This window comes from Phycodurus eques, chromosome 3 (assembly GCF_024500275.1).
Source record: "Phycodurus eques isolate BA_2022a chromosome 3, UOR_Pequ_1.1, whole genome shotgun sequence".
Taxonomy (NCBI): domain Eukaryota; kingdom Metazoa; phylum Chordata; class Actinopteri; order Syngnathiformes; family Syngnathidae; genus Phycodurus; species Phycodurus eques.
In genome coordinates this window covers 11,220,050-11,238,921 of record NC_084527.1, presented here as the reverse complement: position 1 = coordinate 11,238,921, position 18,872 = coordinate 11,220,050, and the positions used below count along the sequence as shown (strand labels likewise).

General features: G+C 40.8%; 1 protein-coding gene across 6 annotated transcripts in view; it reads right to left on the bottom strand.

The window, feature by feature from the left end:
- The window catches only part of slc23a2 (solute carrier family 23 member 2), a 53,805-nt gene that overhangs the window by 24,190 nt on the left and 10,743 nt on the right, over positions 1–18,872 (bottom strand). The window contains exons 1-3 of one of the 6 annotated variants that reach the window (XM_061672018.1): positions 2,430–2,456; positions 2,071–2,119; positions 306–526 (exon numbers count right to left, since the gene is read on the bottom strand). In XM_061672018.1, coding sequence (XP_061528002.1) covers positions 306–526; positions 2,071–2,119; positions 2,430–2,441 — 282 coding nt within the window. In that variant the 5' untranslated portion in view covers positions 2,442–2,456. Of the gene's footprint in view, positions 1–305; positions 527–2,070; positions 2,120–2,429; positions 2,457–18,872 lie in introns of those variants that run through there. The other 5 variants (XM_061672019.1, XM_061672020.1, XM_061672021.1 and 2 more) reach the window with 5 other exon arrangements.

The window sequence follows — 18,872 nt, the reverse complement described above, 5'->3', positions numbered from 1 at the left end:
GACATATTCGTTTGATTTTAACATTTAAACTTAAAATTACGGTAAACCGGAAGTAACACAAGAGTCGCTTCCGGCTTATTATTTTCTCCTAAATTAATTACATTTTTATTTGACTAATATACGCTACAAATGTATTTGGAATCGTTAGTTGAGCCTTGTGAACTGTCAAGTTAATCCAGTTAAGGTAATAGTACAGCTGAATATTGTGGTTCTCGCCTGCATCAATTTACGTGCAGTCTCGGGTATGTTATTACAATTTAACTCTGTTTGCCAATTAAAAAGCCAATAAAAACACACGCATGTACCGGAATGGGGTAGAAGTCCGCTGCATGTTTGTTCTCCTCTTCATATTTGCCACCCTCGCTCCCGCTGTCCACCGGCCTGGAGGCGGTGTTCTTGCCTACGCCCATGCTTGTACCACCGCTGTCTACCCACTTGTCCGCTTCGTCGCCTTTGTCTCGCTCTGGTCTCAACACTGCAGATGAGTCCTTCTGCCCGATTACATCATTCAGGGACGACTTATCTGCTTGGAAAACACAAGAAAGAGACAGGCAGAGAGATTCATTTCAGGATTAAATGAATTTAAAGTTCCCAACTAATAACCTGGGAAGTTTCCAGGCTGCACTTATCCCAGATTTGCTTTTTTTTTTTTTTTCTGTAGCATTACAGTGCACCCAAATTATTTTTCATTTATTAAAAAGAGATGAACAGAGAATGGCAGCCAATCCAACACATCTGCTTGGATTGCAAATTATGCATGAATAACAGAACTATGGCAGAAAATAAAGGATTTCCCTGGCAGGCACCAGGAGAGAAGACAGAGGAAGCAGAGTGTGTAAAACGTTCGGGAAGACTGCGAAACACAAGCGACCGTGTTAGTGGGAGAGATGGAGGAGGTAAAAGATAGCGGACACCCTGTTTGTAATGGCCCAGATGTCATGGCAACTTTTGTTTGGGTAAAAAGAGTCCTTCAGCTCTGTTAGTCAGTACAGTACACGTCGTTTGGCTGACATAGGTTAAGGCTTCCGCTCTGAGCCACAGACCCTTATTGGATTCATTGATAACTGGATCCAGAGCATGATCATGAACGTTGCCAGAATTTGTGTGTTGGATGTGGTCACTCTTGCATAACACACACATTTCTTCTGTGTTTTAACATACTCTGCAAATAAAGCTGATTCTGGTAACAGGGAAAAAATGATGCCCCTTTGATTTTGTAGCCCAGTATTTTTGGAAGAAATGGTTTTTAGAATACCACATTAAATTAAGATACTTTGATCTGAAAAACTAATTATATATTATATAGCCAGATAGTCACAGAAAAAGGCAGTAAGTAACTTCTCACTAATAAATTCTTACAATGTTACAGGCCTAAACACACAAGGATATAAAATAAAAGTCCAAAGGACTTTGATGTGATGTGCAGCAGTTTGAAGAAAACATTTATGACATTTACACAGGCTAAATAAACTAGAGAAGAAAGAGTCTGTGGGTACCTGAAAACTCCCTTAAAAAAAAGAAAATCAGATATTAAAAATAAATGCACACTATTTTGAGGTATTACATTAACACGAGAATCAGCATTGTGCATAATAATTACTTTGGTGTGAGAACGGACGGTATAATATGTTCACATATTTTCTGACTGGTTGTTAAAATTATTATTTAGGCAGGGATATTTTTTAAGTTTCTGCGATTGGCTGATTGATGACCAATTAGTCCAGGGTCCGCAGGGATAGGCTCACCTGTGAACCTAAATAAGGGAAAGCGCTTGATGGCTATTTTTCAAGTTTGTCTTGAAATGACAAATTCAAAACAAAACATATATACTGTATATAAGTAAATGATCATGTGTGGAAATGAGGGTTGAGTATAATATAGCATTTTAAAAACAATATTAAATGAATGTACTATCATGACAAAAAATGTATCGCAACAAGATCATTGAATAGGCTCCTATTTATTTTAAACAAACTAGACCGACCAAGCGGTCCCCAATTCGTTCCGAGCTTTCCCCACCCAACCAGTCCCCCTGCTTGCTGTGTGAAAATATGGGGATAGGTGAAATACCTAGTTGACACATCCCATCACTCCTGTCAATCTGCACGGCTGGGAGCATCTGTGTGGGGGTTGAGAGACGGAGATAGAGGGAAAGAGAGAAAGAGTGAGTGCAGGAGAGAGGGAGAGAAGAGAGAGAGAGAGGTAAAGGAGGAAAGTGGAAGGAGAAGTTGGGGTGAGGCACAAGGGATGGGTCAAAGACAGGAAGGAGCAGGGAGGTGAAACACAAGTTAATTGGACACACATGACTTATTCAAAACAAAAAATAATAACTGATTGATTATTAATAGGGAGTTTTTTCTTCCAATACAGGAAGTCCTCGAGTTACGACGCACTCGACCTACGACGTTTCGACTTTACGACGCCCGTACCTCGTCCGCCATTTTGTCCCAGCACCATAGTGTTTCTGCTTAGCTAGTGCATAGTGCTTGTCTGCGTTTGTGCGGCGGGAGTATCTTTGCCTTTTTCGCCCTCCATTTTTCACACTCTCAGCAGTAATGGTAAGTACAGCATCATATTTTTTTATTTTAATGTATTTTAGTTTCTTTATACAAAGTGTTAACCTTTCCTGCTACGGTCACTTGACCGTGGTCGGGAGACGCAGGTGAGATGCCTTCTCCATGGCCGAGGTTGTCCTCCTCGGGGTTAACTCCCTTCTCTCGTTGCACAGCTGAGCTGGGTGGCGGCAACAATAAAGGCACAAAGCACCGATTTGCTGCTTTAATGGCTTTATTAGCTCCTCTGCACATTCAACGTCAACGGGTCCTCCGCTAATCGCTACTCTTCCCCGGTCGCCATCACTACACTTGCCACTGTACACACTCGCACCTGCGCGGACTCCTTCCTCCTCCACAGTCCTGTCTCACTCACACATTGACGCACAAGCCCACACACACTGAGCTTGCTGTCACAATCACGTGGGACAATACCCGTAACAGAAGTATTTCGCCGTAAAGTTCGCCTTTAACGGTGAAATCCGACTTACACGGAAATTCGTGTTACATGGCCAGCGCAGGAATGGAACTCGTTCGTAAATCGAGGACTTCCTGTACGTTTATATCCATGCAATGGAGAATCAAGCAAAATGTGTAGAAGGAGCCACAAGTGACTATTGACTGTATATGTACCGTAGGTATTTGTGGAACTCCAAAAGTCGAACCCCCAAAGATTGTACAATTCTGTAAAAGTATGCTTAAAAAAAATCTCATGTATGATGTCACTTGAAATGTCAAAACATCTCGAGCGACCTCAGCGTACCTCCTGAAGTGCAACTTTAAATTTAAAGGGAAACTACCGTAATTTCTCATGTATAATGCGCACCCATGTATAATACGCACCCCAAAGGTGACTTCAAAATTCTGGAAAACCCTTCAACCAATGTATAATGCATTTTTGAAATGCATGATTTTGCTTCTACCCATATGTTCAAAACATTAAGTATTATCTCTATTTTGTTAGTTTTTTTCAAATAATTATTCTGACATTAAGCACTTTACAACAATATTTCACAAATTCTGCCTGTGTGTGAGCACAATCATACATATATGCAATTATATTGGAATGAAAAGTGCAAGCTCCACCTTGAATGAAAGAGTAGGCTACAACTTTATCATAACCTCTGGGGGGGGGGGGGGGGGGGGGGGGGCATATTGGAATGAAAGTGTACAGCTTTTTCATAATCTCTAGATGGCGGCATACATTTATAAAATGTGAGTCTTTTTCATTTTCTCCTATACCTATGTATAATACACACTAATTGACTTTTGATAATTTTTTTGGGGGGAAAAATGCGCATTATACATGAGAAATTTCAGTAAACTCAATTTAACTTGTTTTACAAGAATACATTGTATGTGCCCCCACTAGTCTAAACACGGTACTTTGATTAAGATAGAGCTCATGAAGTAAGAATTAAACAGATTAATTCATTAATTTGTATCCATCTGAGGGATTTTCATCTTTGGCAATATCGTCCTCTGCTGTCTACCGAAATTAACATCACGACTGCTCTCACGCTCATGTCGCGAACGTCACGTGTCCACTATTGGAAAACAGGTAGTGGACTTCCCATCTATGTGCTAACTAGCATGCTAACTAGCATAAATATGGGTTGACAACATGATGGCTTAGCAAGTGTTCTCAATTTGTATTTGGGTGTTTACTGTTTGTCCCGTTCAATATATGACTGAAAGTGCATCGCCGACTATGGCTGTCCTTGCCTAAATTCAAGGGCATTACAGTAACTTAAACTGTGCAATGTTTTTGTTTTTTCCCCACTTGACTCAAGAAGTGACATATTCTCAAGCTTGCTCGTAACTCAAATTTCAGCTCGCAACACAAAGGAAAAGAACAAAAAGTGAGGTCTCGTAACTCAAAAAACTTGTTGGGGTAGTCATAAGTCAAGTTACCACTATTATTTTTCAAAAGATTTAAATGCCATGAAATTATACGTATCTTAAAAGTCCATCCATCCATTCATTTTCTGTTCTGCTTATCTTCATTGAATGGTAAAATCGAGTCAATCGAGTAGGGCTTTAATAAGAGCAAGTCTGTGAATTTGGAAGGTAGGTGTCAACATCTCAACGAAACATTTTGGTTCTGATATTGATACAAGTTCTCATTCTATTATACTACCAACGTGACATGATTTGTCAAAAATGAATGCGGAGTCTGGTTGGAACAACCACTTCAACCAACAACATAGCAAGAATTTTGAAGATGGGATTGATTGTTTTTTGTGCTTGAAAAAATGGCCTGTTTGGGGACATGTGTATACGGTCTGAAGAAAATGTAGTTTGAAAACGCCTTCAAATTAGAGTAAAACAGCAAAATAACATTTTTTCTCAAAATATCTCATTTTGTCTGCTACTCGGGGAACCCCTTCTCCAATAAACTGACACATTTTGTTTAAAAATATCTACCAATCACTCGTACGTCGATGCATCAAAATGACCGAGACATTTCAAATGCCGTCGCTTGCCACTAAAAACCTAACCAGTGCAAATGGAAATTTTTTGGTGAGATGAGCAGTGGGGGCAGTAGAATAGGTCATGTACTTCAAACAATAGTTTTTTTGTGTGAAGTTATTTGTTAAAAAGGATTTTACAAGTGTTTGACATACTCATTCCATGTTTTTTTGTTTTTTTTAAAAGGAAATTCCACAAAGATGGCGGCCAATTGTCACGTTGGTAATTATACCACTATGGTAGCTAACAAAGCCTGATTTAAGGCCTGGTGAGTACAGTGCATGTGGCACAGGAGCATGGCACGGTCTAGTTGTTTGACAGAGTATCCCGGCAGCCTCTGTGTGCGTGAGGATCTGGCGAGGCATGTGCAAACACTACAAATCCTTTTCCGCCAGATAGACAGAATCACTTTCATGCTTTTGCGTGTGATGGGATGGCGGTTGACAGAAAATGCATCCATGCATGAGACACGTAGCAGAAAAACAGGCAACTTGTGGCGAGACCAAGACAGAACCGAAACTGAGTTAACTGTGTTATTGTGTAACAGAAGCCGCCCTGATGGCATAATAGCCGAAAAAAAATAATAACTCATAATAACTCAGAAAAGTAAGTCACAGCGCTCATTTGAAGTGACAGGTTGGCACACGTCATCTCTACCTGGGTTTGTCACCATGGGAACCGGATGCTGAAGCATAACAAAGGACTTCAGGCCAGACATTTGTGTTGGCATCAACACTTCTTGCAACACATTGTGTAAATATGTACTGTATGTTACAGTATCTCTGCATGCATTAAAGTGCTGCCCTCCATAGTTGAAAATTCCACGCTCAAGGAAGGCTCTGTAGGCCACAACTGAACAAATTCATTTACAAAATGTATACATTATTTGGCCTGAATGTTCTAAGATTATGAATGTGCAGATGGTACGGTACACCTGATGAAAGCAAACGCTACAGTTTAACCTTTAAAATCGAATTCCCCTAAGGTTGGACAACTTACAGGGGCCCTTGGTTTAATAATAATAATGCATACTTATATAGCACTTTTCTTGACACTCAAAGACTCTTTACAATTGCACACATTATTTATTCGTTCCGCAGTCACACCATGGTGGAGGTAAGCTACTTATGTAGCCATAGCTGCCCTAGGACAGTCTGACGGAAGCGTGGGTGCCATTCTGCGCCTATGGCCCTTCCGACAGCCACCAAACATCCAACCACATTCATTCGTGTCTTATCTGGGGACACAATGACGACATGCGTTCGGGCCTCCGGTTGCAGGCTTAAACTGACCCCCTGCGCCACGCCACCCAAAAGATAGAACTAACTCTGTTCCTAGGGTGGCGACGTTACCCAAATTTGTATGTACTGAAAGTTGGAATATGTAAGTATACCACAAACCTATGCCAAGGTAGAAGTGAAATAAAAAATGGCAGTAAATTTTTAGGCACTTTTAGGCCATAAACATAAATAATCAAATGAAAAAAAACAAGTACGATAACTTAGCATATCGCGTAGTGCCACGTGACAACATATTCCTACGCCGTTACACCAACTTCTTCATTGTGTGCCATTCATAATCTTGAAAGTTGAAACGTTGTCAGCACTGTCGAAAGCCGAGGACCCCCTTTCTTACGGTTTCAGAAAAGGCCTGTGATACAGAAAAAAAAAAAAAAAAAAAAAACCCTGAAATAAATCTGGTTCCCTGGTGAGATAGCCCTTAACTGCATGAAACTGCTGTTATGCGTCATAGTTACCAACTAAACAAAGATCAGATCTTTGACATCCTCCTTGAAGAAGCACAACACATTACAAACATTCACCCATGACATTTCTCGTGTATAATGCGCACCCCCCCCCCAAAAACAAATTGTCAAAAGTCAATAGTGCGCAGTATACATAGGTATAGGGGGAAATGAAAAAGCTATAACATTTCATAAATATTTGCCGCCATCTCTGGGTTATTAAAAAGTTGTACACTTTCATTCCAACGTCACCGCCACCTAGAGGTTATGAGAAAGGTGTACACTTTCATTCTAATATGCTGCCACCAAGAGCTTATGAAAAATGTGTAGCCGACACTTTCATTCCAATATGACAGGTGTACGTATGACTGCATATACTGTATGTGCGGTTGTGCTCTTAAGTTTACATAGCCTGGCAAAATTTGTGAAAATTATTATTATTTTTTTAAAAATATGACAGAACAACACCGGCACGGTGGACGACTGGTTAGCATATTTGCCTCACAGTTCTGAGGACCGGGATTCAAATCTGTGTGGGGTTTGCATGTTCTCCCCGTGCCTGGGAGGGTTTTCTCCAGGCACTCTGGTTTCCTCCCACATCCCAAAAACATGCGTGGTAGGTTGATTGAAGACACTAAATTGTCCATAGGTGTGATTGTGAGTGTGAATGGTTGTTTGTTTTTCGATGTGACCTGCAGGGTGTACCCCTCCTCCCGCCCGAAGATCACTGGGATAGGCACCTGCAGCCCGCGCCCCTAGTGAGGATGAGCGGGTAAAGGAAATGACTGAACAACAACCATCATTCATTTATTTTTGGTTATGTTTTGTTTGATAATAATGTTTTTCTGAAATGCTTGACAGTTTAATTTGAATCCCATTAAAATAAAATAAAATGTGTTTCGCCTAACCCTTCATGTTTTCCTTAAAGAATTGTACCCATCTTACAAATTCTGCCTGGGTAATCAAACATATGAGCACAACTGTGTGTTTTCTCATTTATTAAATAAAAGTAAGGCTGTAAATGTCAAAATAAGAGCAAGGAAATAAAACAAGTAATACATGTTTAAATAAAGTGCTTAACTTCAGAATAATTCTTTGAAAAAATACTAATGTTTTGATTATATGGGTAGAACCAAAATCATGCATTGTAAAAAGGTATTATACATAGGTAGAAGGGGTTTCCAGAATTTTTAGGTCAACTTTGGGGGTGCGCATTATACACGAGAAATTATGGTATGTTAATCACATTTAGAAGTGGTTCAAGGGATTTTAATTCAATGTACTTAAACCTTCCAGAGAGCAAAGACAATACTGTAAGTATCAGATATTTTAATCTGTCTGTTACTGACATGTTTATGCTAAAATGACAGTTGTTTGATGGTTTAAAATGACAATAGTAGTGGTGCTCATTTCCAACTATGGCGTTTCCCCTTGTTAGTATTACGTTAGGGGACTTCGTGTATGACAATGGCAGTGATGTTGTGTTGAAAGTACTTTGAATTAACATTTATTAGAAATACAGTGAACAGCTTGAAGCCACAGCACTTTGCCTCTTGAGGGTTTTCCACATATAAATTTATTCGTGGTGGGCCACCACAAATAGATTTTGACTTTTGGTGCGTGGAAATTGTGCCGTAATGTGCTCCTTTTGTGTGTCTACTAATGAACCATACCACCGATTTCCTTTCTGATACAATACTGAAAACACAGTCGCTCAAATGACTTAAGTATCAAAAGTATGAATGTTGGATAATGAGAATAGATCTTCTGCTATCAGTGAGAATAGATCTTCTGCTATCAGTGACATCGACATTTCAGACAGCATCGATCCTTCCCCAGGACAGTGAAGCTGCTCCAACCGGTGTAATGGCGTCTTGTCACTGCACACTCGCTGGTTTTTTTTTTTTTTTTGTATTTGTGTGTATTTTCGCTTGGAAACACCATTCCATGTTGGTTAAAGCCTGTGTAGTCTTCAGGACTTCAGGTCTTCTTTTGAGTTTAGCTTTACGCTGCGAAAAGACTAAAACAGGAAGCGAACCAAAACAACACGCAACTCAAGTTTGTTGACTCCTTTGTCCACAAATAAACAAATATGCAACTATTAAGTCTCATGTCCACCATTATAAGATGGCGTCAGCTCAGCGTCCCTCTTCACGTCATACTGCCGTACGATACATACTGTAAACCCAAAAGTTATTTTACAAAACTACGATATGTCAATTAGACTACACACATCATGCATGGTCCAGTGCTACCCTCGGAAAAGTTAGTGCAGAGCCCTGTGTTGGATTTTACATTATTTATTTGTATTTATTTATTGAAACAATTGTATTTTTATTGCAATATGTTAATTTATTACAAGATATTCAGTAAGTGTTTGTTTAACTTTAACCCCCCCAACACCACACACACACACACGCGCTACTCACCCCAAACCGTGGCCAACCGCAGGATACCCACCCAAAAAGAACAAACATTCAACACCCAAAGAGTGGACCGGCTCACTAAAGAGAAACAAGTGCAGGGCTCCCACTAATTAAAGCAACTGCATTCAGTGCAATTGTGAGTAGTAGTGTATATCCATCCATCCATCCATCCATCCATTTTCTGTACCGCTTATCCTCACTAGGGTCACGGGTGTGCTGGAGCCTATCCCAGCTATCTTCAGGTGATAGGTGTGGTACACCCCGAACTGGTCGTCAGCCAATCGCAGAGTGTATATCTATTTATTTATTTCTCAATGCAGGTCCATCAAAATATGAAATTACAGTATCTTTATGTGAAACCGGTCCATGCCGCAATAATGGTTGGGGACTGTTGATTTAATTGATTACACAATGTAACAATTTTTGTCCTTGGGTAGGAACTGTTATTTTCTATTTGCTTAAGTCTACAAAACATGAACAAAAATACTTAAATTCATTTATAACTTTGCTTTTGTGTCCAGGATAATGATATTTATGAAATTTATGAAAAGTGCCAAATTTATGAAAGTGCCAAATTTGAACTCTGATTTGCACAAAGTAAATACAAAACAATCATATGATGCAATAGTAGCATTTATTTATTCTGGGATTATACAACTGAGACAGAAACATTAGAAATTAGTAGTTTTCCACTTATACTGTAGATTACTTTCACGAATCAGCCCCCAAATATAGTCTCCCATCATGCTTTCATTATATGACACTTAGTTGTGGCATTCAAAGTCCAATATATCTTGGTAGAAGCACTCGCCTTGCTCGTCGGAGTACACCCCCAATGTTTTCCTTAAATTTATCTAGATGAGTGTCAAGGATATGGACTTTGAAGGACATCCTTTAATCTATCTTTCCGTAGTTTATCACCAAGGTCTCAACAAGCTCCACAGTTTTCGGCTTTGTGATTCCCGAAGAAGCCAAGAACCACTGCGACAAAGCTGTACCATGCTGCTTTCTCCGCCCTCGTGAGTTTCTTGGGAAACTCCTTGAACTCCATGACCTTTTTAATTTGTGGACAGACTTCAACTTTTGCTCCAGACAGAAATCTTGATGATGCTCGAAAGCTGCGGACTCCTTCCATAGAGCTCTGACGAATTGTTTCATGAGGCCCAGTTTTAAGTGAAGTGGAGGAAACAGTACTTTTCTGGGCTCCAACAATAGCTCCCATTTGACGTTGGGCTTCCTCACACTCAACTCAGTCCGCTGTGGCCAGTTCCGCTTGTGGTAGTGTGCCACTGTGTCCCTGCAGTCCCAAAGGCAAAGATAACAAGTAAGGTGTAATGAGGTGCCCAAGGTTTGTCCTGATCCCGACAGGCATGCCAAAATATGCACTGTAGGCCTCATGCATTTTCTGAGACCTTTCTACACAGTACTTTTTAGCTCTAGTCTGCTTGAGATGCTTACAACATCTTGATGCCATATGTGACAAATGCAGATAGTAATGACGAGTGACGATCGACTTGTCTGCACTGTGACGGCTAGAAGTAAGATGATCTGTTGCGATCATTTATGCTGCCATCTACGTTGCCAGAATATTCTAGAAGTTCGTGGAATGTTTTGGATCGTTTCGAAGGTTCTTGAAACTTCTAGAAAGCTCTTTCATTTTCTACTTTACCAAATTATTACGGAACCTGTAGGTTAGTTTCAAAAACATTGCTGAAAAATAGTTTTAAGGGAATAATTATTATTTTCTTTATTTTCTAGATGAAAACAAATGGGAAATAGCATTCACTGACCAAACAGAGAAAAATGTCAACATTTTGTTACATGGTGTTTTGTGGTGGTAGGGATCATGTCCCTTTACCACAAGTAATAACTTTAGAAAAAATTTATTAAGAAAAATCAATGTCGTCCGTGCCTCGCCATGCAGATTGCCTTGAACAGAGAAAGGAATAAGAGGTTCTCAACAATGAATCACTGTAATAGGAAACCACTATTTGTGAAATCTCTTCCTTTTAAGAATATCCACAATCAACTCTAAGCTGTATTACCACAAAGCGGAAGCATTTAGGAGTCTATAGGCCCAAATAGATTATTTGGAGAACTGTTTGCTACTGCAGAACGAAACACTGCAATGTTGAGATAGGGCAGAATACATGGAGAGAAAAAAACTGCCTCCCTTAATATCGGAAATAAGTGAAAATAGCACACAAAGTGTATGGATTCCAAAAAACAGTGAACATCGGAAATATTCATGAACAGTAAACATGGTTTTGGTACGTTAAAGAGAAGCTAGAAATCAACAAGAAAGTGATGCTCCTGGGATCGTGATAATCCGCAAATAATCTACATCGTTGTTTAAGTAGCAGAGGTTAAACCTGGGGAATGAAATCATTGCTTATAGTCTGAACACAATGGTACCCAACTGTAGTCAGACAGTTCACAATTATTAAGAGGCAGTGATGACGGTAATGCATTTATCTCCCAAAAACCGCCATTATGAGTAACGAGCAAAGTAACGCGCTACTTTTCCCGGGAAAGAAATTAGACGACAGTTACTTCTTCAAACCAACATTAGTTCCTTTTGCATCATCAATGTCTCTCACCAAGTACTAATTTGTAGCTGGTGATTTGAACAAAGAGCAGTCCAATAATCAGTAAAGGAACTAAGTTACCTTTAAGATCAAGTAATCAGTAAAGTAACTATGTTACTTTTTCAAGGTAACTGAGGCAACACTGAACACAATCACTATACATGCGTGCGTGTCCACACAGAGGCAAGAGTACATGTGAGTCTATCATATTGACATTCAACCGTGAGGAGAGGGGAGAATTTGTGCTGTGCCGCTAACGGCTGAAAGGTCATGTTTACATACAGTAGATTAGTTCACTGACAGTGAAGAAGAGATTTGACTGAAAAAAAACACCTGTAGCTGATCAATATATTTTCATTTTTGTCAAAATTGCTTGGCACATAAATGGATGAAAGGTTACCTAGATGGCTATCAGTATATGTAGTTTAAAGTAGAATCAAACCATTTGAAGCTCACTCATGGGGTCTCCCAAGGTTCTGTGATAGGCCCAAACTATTCATAATGTTTAACAATTATATTTGTTGTGTCTCAAAACTATTCAAAACTGTTCTATTCAGTGATGACACAATTCTACACTGCTCTGGAAGAAACGTTGAACAGCTTCTGATTACTGTGGGAAATGAATTATATACAGTACATTAAAAAACTGGTTTTAGCGTAACAAATTATCGCTGAATTTAAATACTTTATAGCTTTTGGTGCTAGACACATCAAACACCAAGTCAAAATGAGCTGAAAGGCCAGCCACTCTGCCAAGAAAAAGCCATTACTCCAAAAGAAACGTATACAAAAAAAAAATAAAAAATCAGATTAAAGTTTGCAAATGCACACAGAGACAAAGACCTTAACTTTTGGAGACGTGGTCTGACAAACTGTTTAGCCATAATGAGTATTGTTACGTTTGGAGGAAAAAGACGGAACCTTGCAAGCCTGAGAATACCGTTCCAACTTTGAAATACAGGGGTGGCAGCATCATGTTATTTTGCAACAGGAGAGACTGGTGCACTTCACAAAATCGATGGCATCATGAGGAAAGAAAAGTACGCAGAAATACTGAACCAACATCTCAAGACATCAGCCAGGAAGTTAAAGCTTGGGTGCAAATGAGAACCAAATGGACAATGACCCTAAGCATAATGCCAAACTGGTTACAAAGTGACTTAAGGATAACAAAGCCAATGTTTTGGAGTGGCCATAGCAAAGCCCTGATCTCAATCCTTTTGAAAATGTATGGGCAAACATGAAAAGGCATGTGCAAGCATTTGTGTCAGGAGGAATAGCTATTGTGAGAAGCCTGTGGAAGGAAATCCAAAATGTTTGACCCAAGTCAATACAGCTCAAAGGCAATGGTACCAAATACTAATGAAATGTATGTAAACTTCTGATTTAGAAGAAAGTAATGAAAAATTGTAAAAAACATAAAACAACTGTCATTATTCTGACATTTACCAAATAGGAATAATTCTGGTAATCCTAATTGACCTAAAACAGGAAATGTTTAGTCTGATTTCATGTCAAGACAGTGCAGATTAAAAAAGCACAAGTGTCTTTTTAGAGTCTGCCTACATTTCTGGTTTCAAATGTATGTTTTGTGTGGGATTTATTACACTGTCTTTAAAAGAGACATACAAATAAAAAAAGAATAAAGGCTTCTAACCGACAGTGATTATAATTCTGTCTGGATAACTTGGGCCATAGTGGAGGTCTTTATCGATGTAGGTCTTCACTGATGTCATGTTGATCCTCTTTAAATTGCACACTAGTTCATTCTGCCAAGCTGGAACCCAGGTAGACCAAACATCTTTCCATTTTCTATACCATTAGGGTCGCAGAGGAACTGGAGTCTGACTTTGGGTGAGAGGTGGGGTACCCCCTGAACTGGTTGCCAGCCAATCGCAGTGCAAATGCAGACGAACAAATATTCACACTCAATCCTGACCTATAGACTAAACAATAGAATATAATTTAAAGCCTTCAATGAATCTAACATGCATGTTTTTGGAATATGGGACTAGGAAAATAGAGGACCGTATTTTCACGACCATAAGGCGCACTTAAAACTCTTACATTTTCTCCAAAATGGACGGGGCGCCTTATAATGCGGTTCCAACATCCAGAAATGTGTGATGAGCGCCCCGCTTGACTTTTTTTTTTACTTTTTTTTGACCGCTTGACTGACTGGGAGCATTTCCTGCCGACACACTGCTTATACAGAGGAAAAGCGGACGTGGCTGAGTACAGTATGCGGACGTAAAGGGGGAAGGGTGCGTGAAGGAGGACGCTAAAGCCACGCCCCCAGTAGGTATATAGCGCCGGGGTGTGCATTGTGCAAAACAACATCGGTTTGGCTAAAGACCCCTGAAAATGGCACCTACGAAGAGACAGTTTAAACTGCAAGCCATCAGTTACGCGGAGGAACATGGGAATCGAGCAGCCACGAGAGAATTCAAGATCAACGAATCCATGGTTCGCAAGTGGAGGAAGCAGGAAAACGAGCTTCACCAAGTCAAGAAGACGAAGCTGACTTTCCACAGGAAAAAAAAGAAAAACAAAATGCGGAAACAAGGTGAGGTGGCCCGAGTTGGAAGACCAACTCGAGCAATGGATTAATGAGAAAAGAACAGCTGGGAGAAGCGTCTCAAGCCACCATTCGACTGAGTGCAATAACTCTGCCATGTGCACCAAGTGAGGAAGGTTGCCATCATTCCGGGAGGCTTGACTAAGGAACTCCAACCGCTGGACATCGGTGTAAACAGGGCGTTCAAAATGAAGTTGCGAGCCACGTGGAAGCGATGGATGACAGATGGCGAACACAGTTTTACTAAGACCAGGAGGCAGCGCCGGGCGAGTTACGCCACAATTTGTGAATGGATTGTGGATGCTTGGGCTAACGTGTATGCTTGCACTGTTGTTCGAGCTTTCGTAAAAGCCGGGATCATTTCTGAGGAGCCGCACGGCAACGAGACTGACTCGAACCTGGCGTGTTTGATTAAGAACTTGCCCAGCTGTTCATTTCGGATACAGATGAGGACTTTGATGGATTTGTGGATGAGGCCAGTATGGAGCAGGTATTGTGCATTAACAGCTTTGAGATAGCGTATGTTTTACCATGCCTGCGCCCAATAATACGGTGCGCCTTATGTGTGTGTTAAATACAGAAATAAACCCCATAACTGAGACTGCGCCTTTTAATACGGTGCGCCCTATGGTCGTGAAAATACGGTACCTGGAGAAAGCACATGCAAGTGTGGAGAACATGGCAAAGCCATATAGGAAGGCCATACCTGCAGACTGGATTTGAACCACCAACCTCAGAACTGTGAGGCAGACGTGCTACCCAAAGCCAGAAGGCTGCCGTTTGCTGGGATGATGCGCACTTGGACAGCAGGTGGCCTCCCATGTGGCGCAATACAAACATACTCATCAGACGGTGAAAGCAAGGCAGAGGGAGAGACACTCAGATTTAGATCAGAGGCACAAAGATGCTCAACCTTTGAATATTCTTCAACTCAGTTCTCACAGCAACACCAGCCCCCACACAGCATGCTGCTGCCCGCAAATACATGAGCAATGAAGGCTCGGCAACTTTCTCACAGCCCCGGCGGCCCATAATGTAACTGTACACTCTTCGTATAGGTTAGGCTAACTGGATCTGCCTGACATTCTCAGGCCTTTGCCCTCCTGTAGAGCCCAGCAGGCACATTTAAGACCAAAAGGTATTCAATGTTGCTACAAGTAGATCAAATCCTTTAAGCCACAGCGAGACACTTGCCAGCTTTAAAATTCTCCCTTAGGCCCCGAAGGGTTTCATAACTGTGTGTTACATCAACAGTGGGCCCGCGGGGAAAGTTTTTGGCTTACTCATGATGCAGAAGATAAAGTCGTTTTATGATTTATTGAAGACAGAAACATTATAATCTGGATGCCACTGAACCTAGAGTGGATCAAGGCGAGGCTAACCACCACTTAACAGAACCAACACTTCTGGGGATCATCTTGAAACAAGTATGGCACTGAAACACTCGGTAAGGCTTGACAAAAATACTCAGACCTGATCAGTCTTACTTGCTTTAAATGAGTTTGCTTACTACTTCCTTCTCAAATTCTTCTCTTACCACAGCCAGTCTTTCAGAAAGTGACACAAAAAAGCCACAAAAAGTCAACAGAAGAGGCAAAGCATCCCGGAGAGATGAACCTGGCTGAAAAGCAGTGAGAAGCACTGATGATGCATTTTGATGTCCATCCATCCATCCTCAATACCGCTCATGCTGTTCAGGGTTACAGGGCGCTGGAGCCCATCCCAGCTGACTTCAGGGTGTAGTTCGCTTTTTGCCCGAACTGGTCGCCAGTCAGTCGCAGGGCACATATACAGTAGATACGGACAACCATTCACACTCACATTCACACCGTCACTGAGTGAGAACTGAACCCATGCTGCCCTGCGCCAAAGTCAGGCGAATGTACCACTACACCATCAGTGACTCCATTTCGATCTCCAAGAGGCATATTGTTTCGGAAAATGTTGGGATAATTCAAAATTTTACAACCTTTAAGGCGTTAGAGAGTTAGGTTTCCACTGTACAGTGAGTATAATAAGTCTACACACCCCGTGTTCAAATGTCAGGTTTTTGTGAAATAAAAAAAATTAAAACAAGTATAAGATAAAGGGCACATTAATGGTGGGAACATTATTTTAAACTATTTATATTGGTCAAATTTTTATATAAAATAAAAACCTGGCATTTAAACAAAGGGGTAGACGTTTTTTTTTTTTTTTTTTTAATAAATCCACTGTATATCCTGCGTTGAATTATTTTACAGACAAATTCAAACACATTGTGACAGTTAAAACCATAAGGCTCGCCACGCACCTGAACAAAATATAGTCGGCGACTCTCACCCGCACACCAGGTGATTGGCCATTGCAAATATAGCTGTAATGGAAAAACTGTGCCCCCTGGTGTTATTAGCCAGACTACAAAAATCATCTGTGCTTTTGCTAGATCTACTTGCACTTGAAATTAGCATACATAGATATTTCTGACACTGGTCTCAACCCACGGCAAGGCACACAAAGGTGAAATGAGGCATGTTTGTATTGTGAAGGGTCGGTGGGGGGGAGACAGCAGACAAAACAAAAAAGCAGGAGATAAGGAGAACTCTGGAGAAGGTTGATACACAAAGGTCAGTCTTCAGAGAAGTTCAAGTGAAACCAGCGAGGAGCGATAAGGGAACTCAATGAATGAAGTTGACTTTGAACAGAAATCAAGGTTACCCCGAGTGACATGGAAACATGGTGAGTGTAGGTAACGCCAACTGAGCTGAGCCCTTTCGAAACAACAAAGCAAGCCAGTGGGCGGCTTATAATGCTCATTGCTTTAGCAAAAAAGTAAACAGAATAGAATGGAAAGTTATTGGACTGTGGCAAATAATAGCTACGAATTAAAAAAAAAAAAAACCTAAACATTTTGATTCAAACTGATTAAAAAAAAACCTTCAACTTTAAACAAACGCATTAAAAACAACTCAGTATGTATCCATCCATCCATCCATCCGACTAGGGTCGCGGGCGTGCTGGAGCCTATCCCAGCAGGAGGCGGGGTACACCCTGAACTGGTTGCCAGCCAATCACACATACACACACAGCGCACATACAAACAAACAACCATTCGCACTCACATTCACACCTATGGGCAATTTAGAGTCGTCAATCAACCTACCATGCATGTTTTTGGGATGTGGGAGGAAAACGGAGTGCCCGGAGAAAACCCACGCAGGCACGGGGAGAACATGCAAACTCCACACAGGCGGGGCCTGCACACCCGCGACCCTAGTGAGGAGAAGCGGCTCAGAAAATGGATGGATGTTTGGCAACAAACTAAGTCAAGAAGTTGAGACGAAAGTTAATTGAGAGATGAAAATGCAATAATACAAATCTATTTTCTTCTGTTTTGGTGTGGAATTTGAAAGCTCGATGGCCAGGTCTCAAAAGGAGCAACTTCTAGTAGGATGGAAAAAAACCTTAGCAACATAATAAAGGGATGCTCTTTTGCTTGGCCCTTCAACCGGTGCATTCATCACAACAATTGATTAAACTTTCATGTCTCTCTAATGTGGCATGTTCTAGTTTCCAAGACTGATCAGAATCAGAAAAAATCTGCACACAGGTCTCAACTGGGGCTTGACATCAAACTGCTACATTTTGATGGACTATAACATCACACTCACCTGCTAAGACGTGAAGATGCCAGAAAGGGAATTTTTATATTTTCCTCATATGCTGCCAATGGTAATTGAGTACCAATGCAATAATTGTGTTTGCCTTCACACACCAACAAAAAGGGCTTTGGCTTTCACACTGCCAAATGACAGATATAAATATTTATTGCTAATATGACATCATGCAGATGAAAGTTGAAGACGAAAAATGTGGGAACGTCAGTTATGTTCTGCAATTAAATAATGTGCACACCTGTGTGTGTGCACACCCAAACTGCACATGGCCCACTCAGGGGGGACAGAATGGGATAATACGTATATGACAGGCTGGTATGGAGTGTTGTAGTATTAGAGTGTTTTTACGAGTATGATTATAGATGTTTTACTGGACCATTTGCAGTGCACAAACAAAGTGCTAAGTGACTTTCCGTAGTGTTTCTTATGTCCTAAAAGTATGTTTTGTCACAATGGCTGTCTGTTGTCGTACTAGAGCGGCTCCAACTACCGGACACAAATTCCTTCTGCGCTTCTGACACACTTGGCAAATAAAGATGATTCTGATGTAGAGGACGCACACTCACATGCCTTTTATGCTATGGTGTAACATTGTACAGTTATCATCAGCTATTAGTCACAACAGGTTTGACGAACGGTTAAAAAAAACAACTCCACCCATGGATCCATCCATTTTCTGAGCGGGCGTGCTGGAACCTATCCCAGCTATCATCGGACAGGAGGCGGGATACACCCTGAACTGGTTGCCAGCCAATCGCAGGGCACATACAAACAAACAACCATTCGCACTTACATTCACACGTATGGGAAATTTAGAGTTGTCAATTAACCTAGCATGCATGTTTTGTGGATGTGG